This window comes from Suncus etruscus, chromosome 16, assembly GCF_024139225.1.
Source record: "Suncus etruscus isolate mSunEtr1 chromosome 16, mSunEtr1.pri.cur, whole genome shotgun sequence".
Lineage (NCBI taxonomy): Eukaryota > Metazoa > Chordata > Mammalia > Eulipotyphla > Soricidae > Suncus > Suncus etruscus.
Window position 1 is genome coordinate 21,108,779 of NC_064863.1, and position 15,329 is coordinate 21,124,107.

Below are 15,329 nucleotides of genomic sequence, written 5' to 3' on the forward strand. Positions count from 1 at the left end.
GGGATGGTAGATGTATGATTGGCCAGCATGTGGGCAGGTCAGGAGGTCTGTGTGTGTCAGTCCCAGTAACAGGATTCAGTCACACTGTGTGGCATCTTGAAAGTTGCTGATCCTCTGTTCTCCCATTCTTCTATTCATGATTCAAGGTCCAGAGCCATTTACACAGGGCTCAGAAGGGAGTGGAACAGTCTCAGTTTATATGTTTGTTTTTTTTTTAGTAAGACTAAGCCCAACGTCCTAGGGAACATCATGACAATAATTTATTTGATCCGCCGGGTGCATTAACAGGTGAGAAAAACATGTGGGTTTTTTATTTGTTTGTTTTTAGCTTAGGGCTCTGCAGTGGTTCTAGAAATAAGAAAGAGAGCTCAGGTTGACTTGCAGTGGGATGTGATGAAATAAAAGGCTTCCATTCAGGACTATAGCCCATTTTGAGAAATATATACCTTATTTGAAAAATAATGTTAGAATCATTGGTTTTGTATTTTGGTGAGTAATAAGATAGTATTAGAGGTTGGTGACAACAGAACTGTGAGTTTGAAAGATCTTTCATTGACTTCCAACATGCAGAGAGACAGCATAAACTATTTTTGGAGTAGGGTCAAATCATGTATATTTCAGTACAAACTCTGTACTTATATCAAAATGATCTGGGCCTATTGCTTAAACTTTTATATGGTTCCATTTTCTCCATATGTAAAAAGAGGTAACAAAACCCCCTGACTCAGTGGATTGGTTGTGAAGGTACGGTATCAAAGATAACCAACTTATTTCTCCAACTATCCCTTTTTAGAAAAAAAGATTGTCAGCATGTCCTAGAAACCTTCCTTCTTTAAACAAATACCCCCAATTTTACTCTGTATTACTACCCACTCTCTGGATCATTTAGAGAGTAGTAGCATCCTCTCTAGCAAACACTAGACAGTGCTAATAAACTGCAAAGCATGTGGAACAGTGCCTGGTTCTTAAAGAATTGTAGATTTCATTATTGCTGCATTAAAGCAGTCTTTGTTTTGCAGGCATTTTATTTGGGCATAAGTTTTGGGAAACAGATTCTGCTTAAAGCAATGTCCAGTGTTTGTCTAAGATAAATTCTGGGAATGACAGGAAACTGGGAATTACGTTTTTCTGAAATGAATCTGTATTCAAATCATGGCATTTGGGTATAAATATTGAAGTTGAGTCAAGTACAAAGATAGGCTGGCTTATCGAGAGGATCTTTGTTTTCTCAAGATAATAATATATCCTTCAAGAAACAAAAGCCCATGCGGTTAGCTCCACAAAGTCAATGAAGATAATCAGACTTATTCAAAGACTAATATTCTCTGGGTTTTCTGTGCTTATTGATTGCTTATCAGTTGAAACACAACCCTTAAAATCAACCACATCTAATTAAGTCTTTCACCTCAGTCAAGTAGTTTTTGTTCTTGCTTTTCCTTCTCATTGCTATAAAATCCCTGAAATATACTAAATACATTTTACTGGAAGATTTTGGTAAGGAAAAGAAAGGAGAAAGAAGAGAAAAGGAAAGAGAACAGAGAAGAGGTGAGATGGGTGGAGAGAGGGAGGGAGAGGGCTTGGAGAAGATAGGGAGAGAGAATGGGGAATGGAAAAGAGGAGAGGAGATGAAGAAGGGAGATGAAATGGTAGAAAGGGAAGAAGAGAGAGGGAGAGGGGAAGAGGAGAGAGGAGAGGAGAGGAAAATTAGACCATGCAAAACAGAAATGAAAACTCTAAAAGTTTATTTCTATCATCTTCGATTTCACCAAGATTCTTGTCAAGTGGCTGTTGTGCTAATTTATTGCGACTGTGGCCACTTCTTGGCTTCTTTGGCTAGTGACCATATCATTCTTGTGGGGTGGGGGTAGATGTGAAAAGAGTTTTATATCTGCCTTCTTTTGTGTCTTCTCTGCTAACCATCTCACACACACTCAGCACCCCACCTTTCTATATAAGGACACTTATCATTGCAATTAAAGATCAACTAGAATGATCTCCTCTCAAGACCCATAACTTAATTGCAGCTTCAAAAACCCCTTTTCCAAATAAGGTAATATTCACAGATTCCAGGGATTCGACATGATTTATCTTGAAGGAACCATCATTCAACCTGTCATAACCACATTAATAAATACCTACCCATCACCAGCACCACCATACCATAAACCTCACTCTGCATTCTCCTCTTGCTATCCTCTTACGTTCGTCGATAGAATTTTTATTTTTTGGTGGAAGGGTCTTCGCACACAGTTCTGGGCCTTTTGTTCAGGGCCAGGGCCAGAGAATGTCGCTGCTTGGGTTCTGTAATTCTGGAAAAACCAGGGAAACTTTGGCAGTGCCTAGAGAAGCTGTGTCATACCCAGGATCAAACTAATTTACTATCTCTCTTATCCCCATTTTATGTTCTAGTTATTTTTTATTGTTTTCTCATTAACAGAAACACTATGAAACTGAAGCATAGTCACTCCTGCCTGCACAAAATAAGCACAGAGCAGGACCATAATATGAGTTGTTCAACGAAGAAACTAGAAAAGCTTTTTAGGTCTGAGCTTACCTTTGGTTTGCTGCTCCACAATCCCAGCTGAAACTTGCAGCCAGATGACATCAACGGGACCTATTCCAAATGGGAAGAAGAGGACCTCTCTATCTGCTTGTCCCAGCAACCTCCATACCTGATGTATGCTCACATTACAGCTGCTGATCATGGAGCAACATGACAGGTCTACTCAACAAATTACACTCTTCATAGATTTGCTTCTAGTCATACTGCCATTCTGATCATCCATAAGGACAGGCAGAAAAGAAAGAGAAAAAGCTTTAGCCTAATCTCTCAGTGTTTTCCAGGGGCATTACATACAAAGATTCACAAGATAACAATGAGATATCTTACACCAGGCAGAATGGCACATATAAAAAATATTGGGAATAATTTGTGTTTGCAGGGATGTGGTGAGAAAGGAACTCTCATCCATTGCTGGTGGAAACGCTGCCTGGTTCAACCTCTATGGAAAACAGTATAGAGGGTTCTTAGTAAACTCAGAATCGATCTGTGATAAGACCCAGCAATCCTGATTTTGGGTTTCTATCCCCAGTACAGAAAAGCACTGATCCAAAAAGATGTATGCATACCAATGTTCATTGCAGCACTCAGTACAATAACTAAGAGTTGGAATCAACCTAGATGTCCAACAACATGAAGATGTGGTACATATATACAATGGCATGCTACATAACTGTAAGGAATGATGCAATCATGCAATTTGCAGCAATGTGGATGGTACTAAAAGGTATTATGTTAGATAAAGTACGGCAGAAGAAGGGACAGAAATAAATACCCAAGCCAAAGTCGACAACAATGAAAAATTATCAGACCCAGAATTTAACAACCAAAATTTAAAACAAGCCTGTTATACAGGCAGGCAGGGGTTTTGGGGTTGGCATAGGAAGCATTCTGAGAACATTGGAGGAGGGAAGTAAACACTGGTGGGATTGGTCCTATAACACTGTACACCTGAAATCCAATTATGAATAACTTTGTAACTCACAATAGTTTCAATTAAAAATTAAAGAACACTAGAAAATGAATAGGGTGAACATGCAGGAGCCCATCAACTTCAATGAACAAAAAAAAAATCTCACTGAAGACACAAACAAGACAACATGAACCAACTCAGTAAATCTGCAGTGTCTTTAGGAACATTATGATGAGGATGATCTGAGTTCAAAGAAATGATAGCATAGTTAGTTAGCAAATCAAAGGTAAGTCTAGGACCCAAAATGAAAATAAAAATTGACAGAACATGGTAATTAATATAAAAAATGAAACTGAACATGAGCTTTAAATAGCATAATAGGGGGCCAGAGGGATAGCACATCAGTAGGGCTGCATGCAGTCTATCTGGGATGGACCGTATTCGATCTCCAGCATCCCAAATGGTCCCTCAAGCCTGTCAGGAGTAACTTCTGAGCTTGAAGCCAGGAGTAACCCCTGAGCCCCACCGGTTGTGGCCCCCCAAAACAAATAAATAAATAGCAGAATAATAACAGCTGAGCAAAAGATTGCTGAGCTCCAAGATGAGAAGAAAACCACTAGGAAAGAGTAGAAGGTAGAAAACAGTCTGAAAAGAAATGAACAGTATATCAGAAAACTATGGGATGAGTTTAAAGAGGACCAATATAAAAAATCATTGAAATCCCTGAAGAACAGGAAGGTAAATGTGCTGAAGAAAGAATCGTTAAAGAAATCATTGATAAGAATTTCCCACAAAGCCAGAGAAATAATAAAGTGGGTAAGGCCTTGTACACAGCTGCCCTAATTTGGGTCCCCCAAACTATAAATGGTCCCTCAAAACCATCAGGAGTGAAGAACCAGGAATAAGCCCTAAACACCATTTGGAGTGACCTCTAAATAAAAAACAAAACATAAAGAATTCCTTACAGTTGAGGATTAGAGGCTACAAGATGCAAGAGACCTAAATGGTGCTACCAAAAATTGACCCAGTTAGGAAAACTCCAAGACACATTATACTCAAATGAAAAAATACAGAAATGAAGACAGAGTACTGAAAGTAGCATGATCAGAAAAGAAACTTATGTGCAAAGAAAAGCCCATAAGATGTATAATGGATCTATCAAATGAGAAAACAATAAAAAGTTATGGTAGACTTAATTTCTGAGTGCAGAGCCAAGAGTAAGCCTTGAGCATTATCACTGAATGTGACACAAACCCACTCCTCAAAATAAAATAAATTACATTATAGAGTTGAATTTGGAAGACGAGGAGGAATAGCATTGATCTAGAGTCCTATATCCAGAGATAATCATCTTTGAAAATTATGATAAAAAATAATGGGAGTTAAATAATTTAAATGTATTCTCAGCAGTTCTACATTGTAAGAGTTTTCTAATTATGCATAGAATATGGGTTTTGGGCCACACCCGGCGGTGCTCAGGAGTTACTCCTGGCTGTCTTCTCAGAAATAGTTCCTGGCAGGCACGGGGGACCACATGGGACACCGGGATTCGAACCAACCACCTTTGGTCCTGGATCGGGCCCTAATTATGCATAGAATATGGAGATAACCATATCTCCAGAGAAACCAGAGGGAGGGCTCAAGCTCTTTGGCACTCCTGATGGCTCCCTGAGCATTGCCCAGAGTGATCCTTGAGTGAAAATCGAGGACTAATCCCTCAGCCCAGAAATCAAACCAAACCAAAACCCAAAAACTTGTAGTTTTTTTTCTTAATTTCCTTTAAAAATTTCTAATTGTTTAAAGCAAATACTATACATTGTCCTTAAACATTTGTAAGACTAAGTATACTCAATAATGGTAGAAAAGAGGGGAGATGAATGAAACTATACTTTGTAAGGATCTTACATTTTACATCAGAATGTATATACATATATAATACAAGATATGTCGAGGTGATTTAAGAATACTTTATTTTAATGCTAGAATGTGCACTAAAATGATGACAAAAGGTTTAGTAGGTCTATAGTGGAATCTAAATAAAATGTGAAAAACCGATTAACCCAAAATAAAACAGGATAGAAATAAAAATAAAAAGGATAAAACAAATTGGATACAAATTGCAAGTGATAGTAGATCTAAATCAATTTATATAAAATGAAAGTGTGGTAAAACTAATTAAAAGAGAAAATGATCAGACTATATTTTAAAATAAATCTAGGGTCTGAAGCAGTGGTGCAAGCAGTAAGGCATTTGCCTTAGATGCACTGACCTAGGACAGACCACGGTTCCATCCCCCGGAATCCCATATGGTCCCCCAAGCCAGTAGCGATTTCTGAGTGCATAGCCAGGATAACTCCTGAGCATCACCAGGTGTGATGCTTCATAGCTACAGATATACATACATGTTAATTTAAAGACACAAATATGAGGCCAGAGTGATAGCACAGCGGTAGGGCGCTTGTCTTGTACACAGCCAATGACAGACCCAGGTTCGATTCCCAGCATCCCACGTGGTCACTGAGCCTGCCAAAGGTGATTTCTGAGTGCAGAGCCAGGTGTTGCTGCCAGGTAGATCAAACCCCCCTCCAATAGATTCTTAGATCAATAGAATAGGCTTGAGTATTCAGAGAATGTCCTCCAGACATACAATAAATTAATCTTTGATAAAGGGGAAAGAAATGCAAAATGGAGCAAGGAAAGCCTCTTCAACAAGTTTGTTGGAATAACTGGTCAGCCACATACAAAAAAGTGAACTCAGACCTCCATCTAACCCTATGCACAAAGGTCAAATCCAAATGAATTAAAGACCTTGATATCAGACCCTAAACCATAGGTATATAGAAGAAAACATAGGTAAAAACACTCCATGATATTGAAACTAAAGGCATCTTCATGGAGAAAACAGCACTATCCAAAAAAGTGGAAGCCAAGATAAACAAATCAGATTACATTAAAATGAGAAGCTCTACACTTCAAAGGAAATAGTGACTAGGACATAAAGGCCATCCAAAGAATGGAAGAAACTATTCACCCAATACCCATCAGATAAGGGGCTAATATGTAAGATACACAAGGTACTGACAACATTTAACAAGAAAAAATAATTAATTCCACCAAAAATGTGGGGAAAAATAAACAGACACTTACTCAAAGAAGAAATACAAATGCCAAAAAGCACATGAAAAAAATACTCCACATCACTAATCATCAGAGATGCAAATCAAAGCAACAATGAAGTACTATCTCAGACCATAGAGACTGGCACACAGCACAAAGAACAAGAACAACCAGTACTGGCAGGGATGTGTGGAGAAAGAAACTTTCAGTCAGTACTGGTGGGAATACCATCTAATTTAAACTTTATGGAAAACAATATGGATATTCCTCAAAAAAATGGAAATTGTGCTCCCATATGATCCAGCAATACTACTCATAAGGATATACCCTAGCGACACAAAAACACAATATAAAAATGCCCTCTATACACCTATGTTCATTGCAGCATTATTTATAATAGCCAGAATCTGGAAACAACAAGATGCCCAACAACAGATGAGTGGCTAAAGAAACTGTGGTACATATACACAGTGGAATACTATGCAGCTGTCGAGAAAAATGATGTCATGAAATTTTTGTATACATGATGAACATGAAAACTATTCTGCTGAGTGAAATAAGTCAGAGGGAGAGAGATAGGCACAGAATAGTCTCACTAATCTGTAGGATTTAAGAAAAATAAAAGGAAGTATGGTAATAATACCCAGAGACAATAGAGATGAGGGCTGGAAGGACCAGCCTATGATATGAAGCTTACCGCAAAGAGTGGTGAGAACCGTTAAAGAAATAACTACACTAACAACTATCATGACAATGGTAATGAATGAGAGAAATAGAATGTCTGTTTCAAAGACAATCAGGAAGTGGTAGAGGAGGGAGATGGGGGACATTGGTGGTGGAAAGGTTGCACTAGTGAAGGGGTATACTTTTTATGACTGAAAACCCAACTACAAATATATTTTTAATAATGATGCTTAAATAATCATTTTTTAAAAAGACACAAATAGCTGAAAAAGGGTAAAAAAATATTTACCTGGGCTGGAATGGTGGCACAAGTGGTAGGGCATCTACCTGCACACGCTGACCTAGGGCAGATCGCGGTTTGATTCCCTGGCATCCCATATGGTCCCCTAAGCCAGGAATGATTTCTGAGCGCATAGCCAGGAGTAATCCCTGAGTGTCACCTGCTGTGGCCCAAAAACTAAATATATACCAAGTAAATAATAAACCAATAAAAGATCCCAAGATCTGGGGCCCGGAGATATAGCACAGTGGCGTTTGCCTTGCAAGCAACTGATCCAGGACCAAAGGTGGTTGGTTCGAATCCCGGTGTCCCATATGGTCCCCCGTGCCTGCCAGGAGCTATTTCTGAGCAGACAGCAGGAGTAACCCCTGAGCAACGCCGGGTGTGGCCCAAAAACCGAAGAAAAAAAAAAAGATCTCAAGATCTGACAACGGTTAGAGTTGCTGGTGAGGCCAGTCACTGGATGTAGAAGTCACTGGTAAGGTCAGATCTCAGAGGGTTGATCACTCACAAAGAAGCACCCACCAACCACTTTTGGAGAGTAACTCCATTTATTGTAGGTAGAAAATGGATATTTATATTAGGGGACAGTAGGATGTGGACTCTGTGTTAGCCAATCAGGTAGGATGTGAGAGGGGATTAAAACAGGGTGTGTATTTCTATATTTAAGGAAGACACAGGAAGGGGGATTAGGAAAAACAGGGTGTGTGCACTGGGTGTTAAAACAGAGTGTTTGCTTAAGATGATTAGCTATAGAAGACCAGTTCAAAAAGGATAGGAAAAAAGGAAGGAACAAAGAGAATAGGAAATAGAGTGTCAGAAAGATTAATTATAACTATGTATGCACCAAATAGCATGGTTTTGAAATACATAAAGCAAAACACCAACAAAATAAAAAATAGAAGATAAATTCATATCATAATTATATTATAGTTCCCTCCTCTTTATGAAAAGCAGAACTAGATTTTTTTAATCCCTAGGAATTAAAAGGTTTTCACCTTTTTTTTGCCTGTGGACCTGTACAAGTCCATGAATCAGGAGTAAAAAAATGACTAATAAGGGTGATATGAGTAGTAGATGTCATACTTTATTGAATCAGTATTTATTGAAACAATGTTTTATTTTTAGATTTTGGTTCACACCCGTCAGCACTCAGGGGCTACTCCTGGCTCTAAGCTCAGAAATAGCCCCCCCGGCAGCCTCAGGGAAACATATGAGATGCCGGGATTTGAATCACTGTCCTTCTGCATGCAAGGCAAACACCCCACCTCCATTCCATCTCTCCAGCTCCTTATTGAAATAATAAAGGAACCACTCAACTGCAGAATAAACATTATTTTATTTCTTTTAGACCAGTCAAGTACAAGAGAGAGAGAGAGAGAGAGAGAGGAAGGAGAGAGAGAGAGGAAGGAGAGAGAGAGAGGAAGGAGAGAGAGAGAGAGAGAGAGAGAGAGAGAGAGAGAGAGAGAGAGAGAGAGAGAGAGAGCAAGAAGGAGAGAGAGAGGGAGAGGTTAGGATAAGGAGAAAATATATGCCCAGGGGGTCATACATTTTAGTATGATGCTTGCCAAAAGTTGCACCTCTGACCAAAGTGCTCAGATACTTGGTCAGTCTTCCCCACGACCTGCAGACCTGTAGCTATGCTCACTCACATGTTCTCACTATAGTGTGGTGGGTTGCTCAGGGTGGGTTGATGTATTGGCATACTTCTTTTCTCAAAGGGATGCACTCTTTTAACAAAGTTTTAATTGAAACCAATGTGAATTGCATGTCTTTCACAGTTGTATTCCAGGCACACAGTGACAACGAATTAAGGCCATTTGTACCACCAGTGTTGACCTCCCTCCACTCTAGTTCCCAGCATGCAAGGGATGCACTTTTGGGCAGTGCTCTTATATCTTTTCTTGTGATGTTCTCCGAGGATTACATTCCTTAGATATGGTGCTAAATGCTGTGATGGCCAGATAATCACTTTTAGTATAGAGTTATGAATGGTGGAGCTTCAGAACAAAATAAAGCAAAATAAAAACTCCTCAAGGACTTGGAGATTACTGAGTGGCAATGTCAGTTGTCTTGCAAGCTTGTGAGACCTTGGTCCCTGACATTGAACCTGAGCCCCGTGGAGGTGGTAAGTGGCCACAAAGAAGTGATTGCAACTTGTGTAAACATCACTACTTAAGAGTAAAAAAAAAATCCCTCTCCACCCACCCTGTGACCTTGTGAGCACTGTGCAAGAAAGACCACAACCAAGTGTGAAAGGGATGCCAAGGATTGTGTACAAGCTCTGGTCACTGCAGCAACAACATAAGTGATGGAGGGTGGGGGGATAAACATAAGGAAATGAGTTGGAGAATAAATTGTATGGGAATTTAGAAACTATTTTGAACAGGGTAAAAATAAACGTACAGAATGTTAGTTTTATTTTATATAAAAAAAAATGCTCACGGGGGCTGCAGAGATAGCCTGGAGGTAAGGCGTCTGCCTTCCATGTGGAAGGATGGTGGTTCAAATCCCGGCATCCCATATGGTCCCCCCACCAGCCTGCCAGGAGTGATTTTTGAGCATAGAGCCAGGAGTAACCCCCGAGCTTTAAATCCCGGCATCCCATATGGTCCCCCCACCAGCCTGCCAGGAGTGATTTTTGAGCATAGAGCCAGGAGTAACCCCCGAGCTTTGCCGGGTGTGACCCAAAATCTAAAAAAAAAAATAAAATAAACCAACCAAACAAAAAATACTCATGGAATGTAGGCAAAACAGTTCTTAGAGGAAAGTGAATAGCTTTAAAAATTGTATCTCAATAAAAATTGTATCTCAACATATAGTCTCCTGTATGCAACTACAGAGATGGGAAGTAAGCCCCAATTAAGCAGAAAAGAAGGAAACAAAGAGTAAAAATTAAAATACACCAAAAAAAATAATAAAATCAATGATATTGTCAACATTCCAAGTGGACTGTTAGAAGAGAAAAAAAATAAAACCCACAAACTACCAATACCCACACTGTCCAACCAAATGACAAGGTCCCTGCTGTGGTAGACTTCTTAAAAAAAAACACAAAAGGTATCACACAATAAAAAATTTAAAAAGTAATATATATAAAGTAGGGAAGCAGCCACGTGTATCACTACGTATTTCATTTTGGGGCGTGCTTGCTTTTCTCAATCTCCCCAGGCCAGCACCTGGTCTCATTACAAAAAAAGGCGGAGACAGCTGGTGGCCACGCCCACAGCGCTCCCGCACTTTTCTGCGCAGGCGCGGAGTTGGCGGGCGGCTAAAAGCCATGGGTGGAGCGCGGCGTCGGTCGAAGTGGGGGTGGGCGGGGCTACCTTCGGAGGCGGGGCAACTAGCACGTGGGGGCGGAGCAACCGGTGGGCGTGGGCGTGGCAGGCAGCGCGCGGAGCGGGGCGACCGGTGAAAACGGGCGGGGCTACCGCCGCGTGTGGGCGGGGCAACGGCAGTCGGGGGCGGGGCGAGTGGCCGGACGGAGCGCGCGGCTCTTCCGTGCTGAGGTGGCCGCTGTCGCGCGATGCCTTAGCGCATTCCGGGTCGGGGAGGCCATGGCGGAGCTGTCGGAGGCGGGGAGCGGCGGGAAGCCGGCGCCTGAAGAGGACGGCGACGACGAGGAGGAGCGGGAGCCGCTGCTGCCGCGCCTCGCCTGGGCCTCCCCGCGGAAGGGCGCCCCGGGCAACGCCGTGAGGCTGCCGGAGGCCGAGGGGGAGCGCGACGTGGCTTCCCGCCGCGGCTCCGGCGACCGGGAACTGCTGCTGCCGCCGCCGCCGCCGCCGCCTCTGAGCGCGCTCGGCTCCCCGAGTCGCACGCACAGCCACGGCGCAGGTGCGAGCCTGTCAGTCCGGCTCCGACAGGTCCCGTCCGGTTCTGTCCAGTTCCGTCCGGCTCTGTCCGGCCCCGTCCGGTCCCGTCTGTCAAACCCGCCGCCTTCCTGTCGCTCGCTGCCTCTCTCCCTGCAAAGGCCACTCACTCTCTTCCTCACCAGTCTCTTCCCCGACTCCCTTTCTCTGAGGGGCTGTTGCTGTTCCAGATTGCCATTTGGGGCATGTTTTGTTTTGGGGGGGATCCCACTTGGCGACGCTCAGGGGTTCCTCCTGGGCTCTTTCCTCAGAAATCGCTCCTGGCAGACCATATGGGACGCCGGGATTCGAACCACCACCACCACCATGTCTGTTCTGGGTCTGCAAGATGCAAGGCAAAAGCCTCCCTCTCCCTGCAGATTGTCCTTCTTAACTTCCATCCCTGCAGACTCCACCTAGTGTGAATTCAAGTTAATAATAATGATGATGATGATGAATTCGAAATTTTAACAATGACAATAATAGTAATAATAGCAAAACATCAGATTTTTGGGAGGGAAAGAGAACAACGCGATCCTGGGAAGAGATGTGCCTTCTTGTCTCTCGGAGTCGTTCGCACTTGAGTTTGGCAGGTCGGAAGCCCCAATTTCTAAATGTTCCTCCTGACTTTTTTGCAAGGCAGCTGGGACATGTCAGAACCAATCCCCCCAAGCCCTACGCACCCCTCTTTGATTCGCTAGAGTGTTTGTTGATTGTGACGTTAGCTCGAATCTGCAGGGCGACTTGATCTTCTTATTCCTCAGACACCTGCTGGTGTTTTTGTTTTTAAGGAGTTTTCTGTCCTGATCAGTGATCTTGAACTTGAATTGATCAGAGTGGGGAAAGGAAACTGGTTGGTCCGTCTTCATGCTCAGCAGTGGAAGGTCATCTGACCAGGGGACACTTGGTTCAAAAGAAGATGGAAATTGGTGACTGTGAAGCTGGATTCAGCAAGCCTGGAGGTGTGTTGGGAAGAGAGTTGTTAGCAGTTTGGTCGCAAAGCAGTGTAGACTTCTGCATGTGTCTGTCCCAGCAGGCCAGGCAGGCCCGTGTGTAAATGGTGACAGTGCCCCTGACTTGCACAGATATCACCCCAGAGGTGGAAGTTTAAAGAAAATGTGGGTTGGTGTAAGATAACACTCAGCTATTAACCCCAAAGGTGTGAACCCCCCCATCCACCCATTTCCCCCCCCCCCTGCAAATTTTCTCTTTCCTTTAAATTTCTCCTTTAATATATAAAAGTCCAACTGGATAGGTACTTCTGTCTTTCTTCTTGGTGTATGGGTATTGGTTTAATAAAGAATGAGGCAGTTCTGGCTGGTGGCTCAGGTACAGACAGACCACAAGGCAGAAAGCCACTGACTAACTCCATCATTCTTTCCCGACTGGATTGATTTATTAATCTTTCATAACTACCCTGTTTCTTCAGCCTCATCTACCTGGGGATAGAGATGTGGTGCATGGGATGATCTTCCAACTTTTGGATTTTATTTTACAGGTTGGTTTGTTTTTATCAGCTCTGTGATTTTTGAGTTGTTGAAGTGTCCTGCGACTAAGTATCCTGTGAATTTTCTTTGGGGGGGGGGGATTCACACCTGTTAGTTCTCAAGGGTTACTCCTGGCAGGCTCAGGCCATATGGGATGCCAGGGATCAAACCGAGGTAGGCTGCAAGCAAGTGCAAGGCAAACACTCTACCCACTGTGCTGTTGTTCTGGCCATGCAACCTGTTGAATGGTTTAAAGAAAGTTTGGATGGGTGGTGGAATTCAGAGTGGAACTTGATCTCTGCCTTTTTCTATTTTTTTATTATTTTTTTCGGGGGGGGGGGGGTCACATCTAGCGGCTCTTAGGGGTTACTCGTGGCTCTGTGCTGAGAAATTGCTCCTGGCAGGCATGGGGAACCATATGGAATGCTGGGATTCGAACCACCATCTGTCCTGGATTGGCTGCATGCAAGGCAAATGCCCTGCCACTGTACTATCTCTGGCCGATGATCACTGCCTTTTTCTAGAGGAAGTAAAGTGAATCAGTTCTAGGGAAACAACTTCTTAATGCTGTGTGTTCAGCCAGGTGTCTGATCCCCATCAGTGATTTCCAACTTGTTTGTAACCACGGACAGGTGAACATGTGGAAATAGAAGTATGCTGTGGACCACTAAAAGGCACGCATTAAAAACATTATCTGTGATGGTATTTTGTATGTTAACTTTTGGGAGAGGGGTGGTCACATCCAGCGATGCTCAAAGTTACTCCTGGCTCTGCACTCAGGAAATACTTCTGGTGTTGCTCTGGAAACCGTATGGGATGCTGGGAAATTGAACCCAGATCAGTCATGTGCAAGGCAAGTGCCCTTCTACTTGCTCTACTGTACTGTCTCCCCAGCCCTATTAACTTTTAAATTTAATATAAAAATGATATTTTGGTGTGTGGTCTTGGAAACTGAATCCAGGTCTAATGCATATAATGGCATTTTCTTTTCTTTTCTTTTTTTCTTTTGTTTTTGGGCCACAACCAGCAGAACTCAGAGTTACTCCTGGCTCTGCATTCAGGAATCACTCACTCCTGATGGTACTTGGAGGTACCCTATGGATTTCTAGGGATTGAAACCCAGCCAGCTGCTTGTAAGACAAGCACTTCACCTGCTGTACTCTCTCCCCAGCTCCAACAATGACATTTTATTTCTTTTGTTTGGGTTTTTTGGCCTGGGGGGAGCACACCCCGTGACGCTCAGGGGTTACTCCTGGCTATGCGCTCAGAAATTGCTCCTGACTTGGGGGACCATATGGGACGCTGGGGGGATTGAACAGCAGTCTGTCCTAGGCTAGCGCGGCAAGGCAGACGCCTTACCGCTTGTGCCACCGCTCCATCCCCAATAATGACATTTTCATCCAGGTATTTAGATGAGTGTAATTAAGGAGATCTGAGGGTATCACTGTCCATCCAACCTGGAGCAAGGGCCCAGGATGAGATGCAACTCAGGGATACTCAGGCTGCTCCTCAGATCACTCCCCCAGCTCATCCATGTGCTGCCAGGACTTCCAGGACTGTGTCCCACTGTGATACCAGGTGGAGGAGTGAGGAGTATTGAACATATATTTGTTTCAGGGAGTCTAAACCAGGTCAGACACATGCATTGGGACCCTAAAGCTGTCCCATCTCTGAGCTCACTCTATAGATTTTTAAAGAGCCTAAAACCTTCAAAGTCCGTCATTATATAAAAGTAATTGAGGCTTTGTAAACTGCCAATAGTTAAAGCCAGGAAAGCGAAAGAGGGTTGAGTACCCAGAATGCAGTCGATTAGTTGGAATTCCTCCAGTAAAAGAACATATTAGTGTCTCAGATAAGAGTCAACTTGGGCGCCATTCTGTATTTCTCACCAGGCCTGAAGGAAGACAGCACAGTATGTGTGTAGTTGCTTTCTCTTATCTATGGAGGTTTGACAGTAAAGAGAACTGTAGCTAGACTAGTCCAGTGTGTGGAAGTGAAAGCCCCAGAGTCCTGTCTACTACTTCTTTGTCCAGGGTTTCCTTAGAGTCTGGGACTAATGAAAGATATAAACCCAAAGTAAGGGTTTATTTCTTATGGAGGACTCATTTATTTTTAGCGAACTTTAAATTTTGCATCATAAAAAACTTTTTTTTTTAATGTTAAACAAGTCTCCTAAACTGTTTGTAATTGAGTAATGTAACTGGATGTTTTTAAGTTTGTTTTGTAATGAGTCTTGGCGTTTCTTTATTTTTTTTTTTTTGTTTTTGGGCCACACCCTGTGATGCTCAGGGGTTACTCCTGGCTATGCGCTCAGAAGTTGCTCCTGGCTTCTTGGGGGACCATATGGGACGCCGGGGGATCGAACCGCGGTCCGTCCTAGGCTAGCGCAGGCAAGGCAGGCACCTTACCTCCAGCGCCACCGCCCGGCCCCCTATTTTTT

General features: G+C 42.8%; 1 protein-coding gene across 1 annotated transcript in view; it reads left to right on the forward strand.

Annotated features, from left to right (window-relative positions):
- Positions 1–11,111: 11,111 nt before the first annotated feature.
- Positions 11,112–15,329, forward strand: part of PI4K2B (phosphatidylinositol 4-kinase type 2 beta) — a 33,951-nt gene continuing 29,733 nt past the window's right edge. Inside the window, exons 1-2 of the mRNA XM_049790232.1 lie at positions 11,112–11,606; positions 12,194–12,255. Of these exons, the coding sequence (XP_049646189.1) occupies positions 11,112–11,606; positions 12,194–12,255 (557 nt within the window). The remainder of the gene's footprint in view (positions 11,607–12,193; positions 12,256–15,329) is intronic.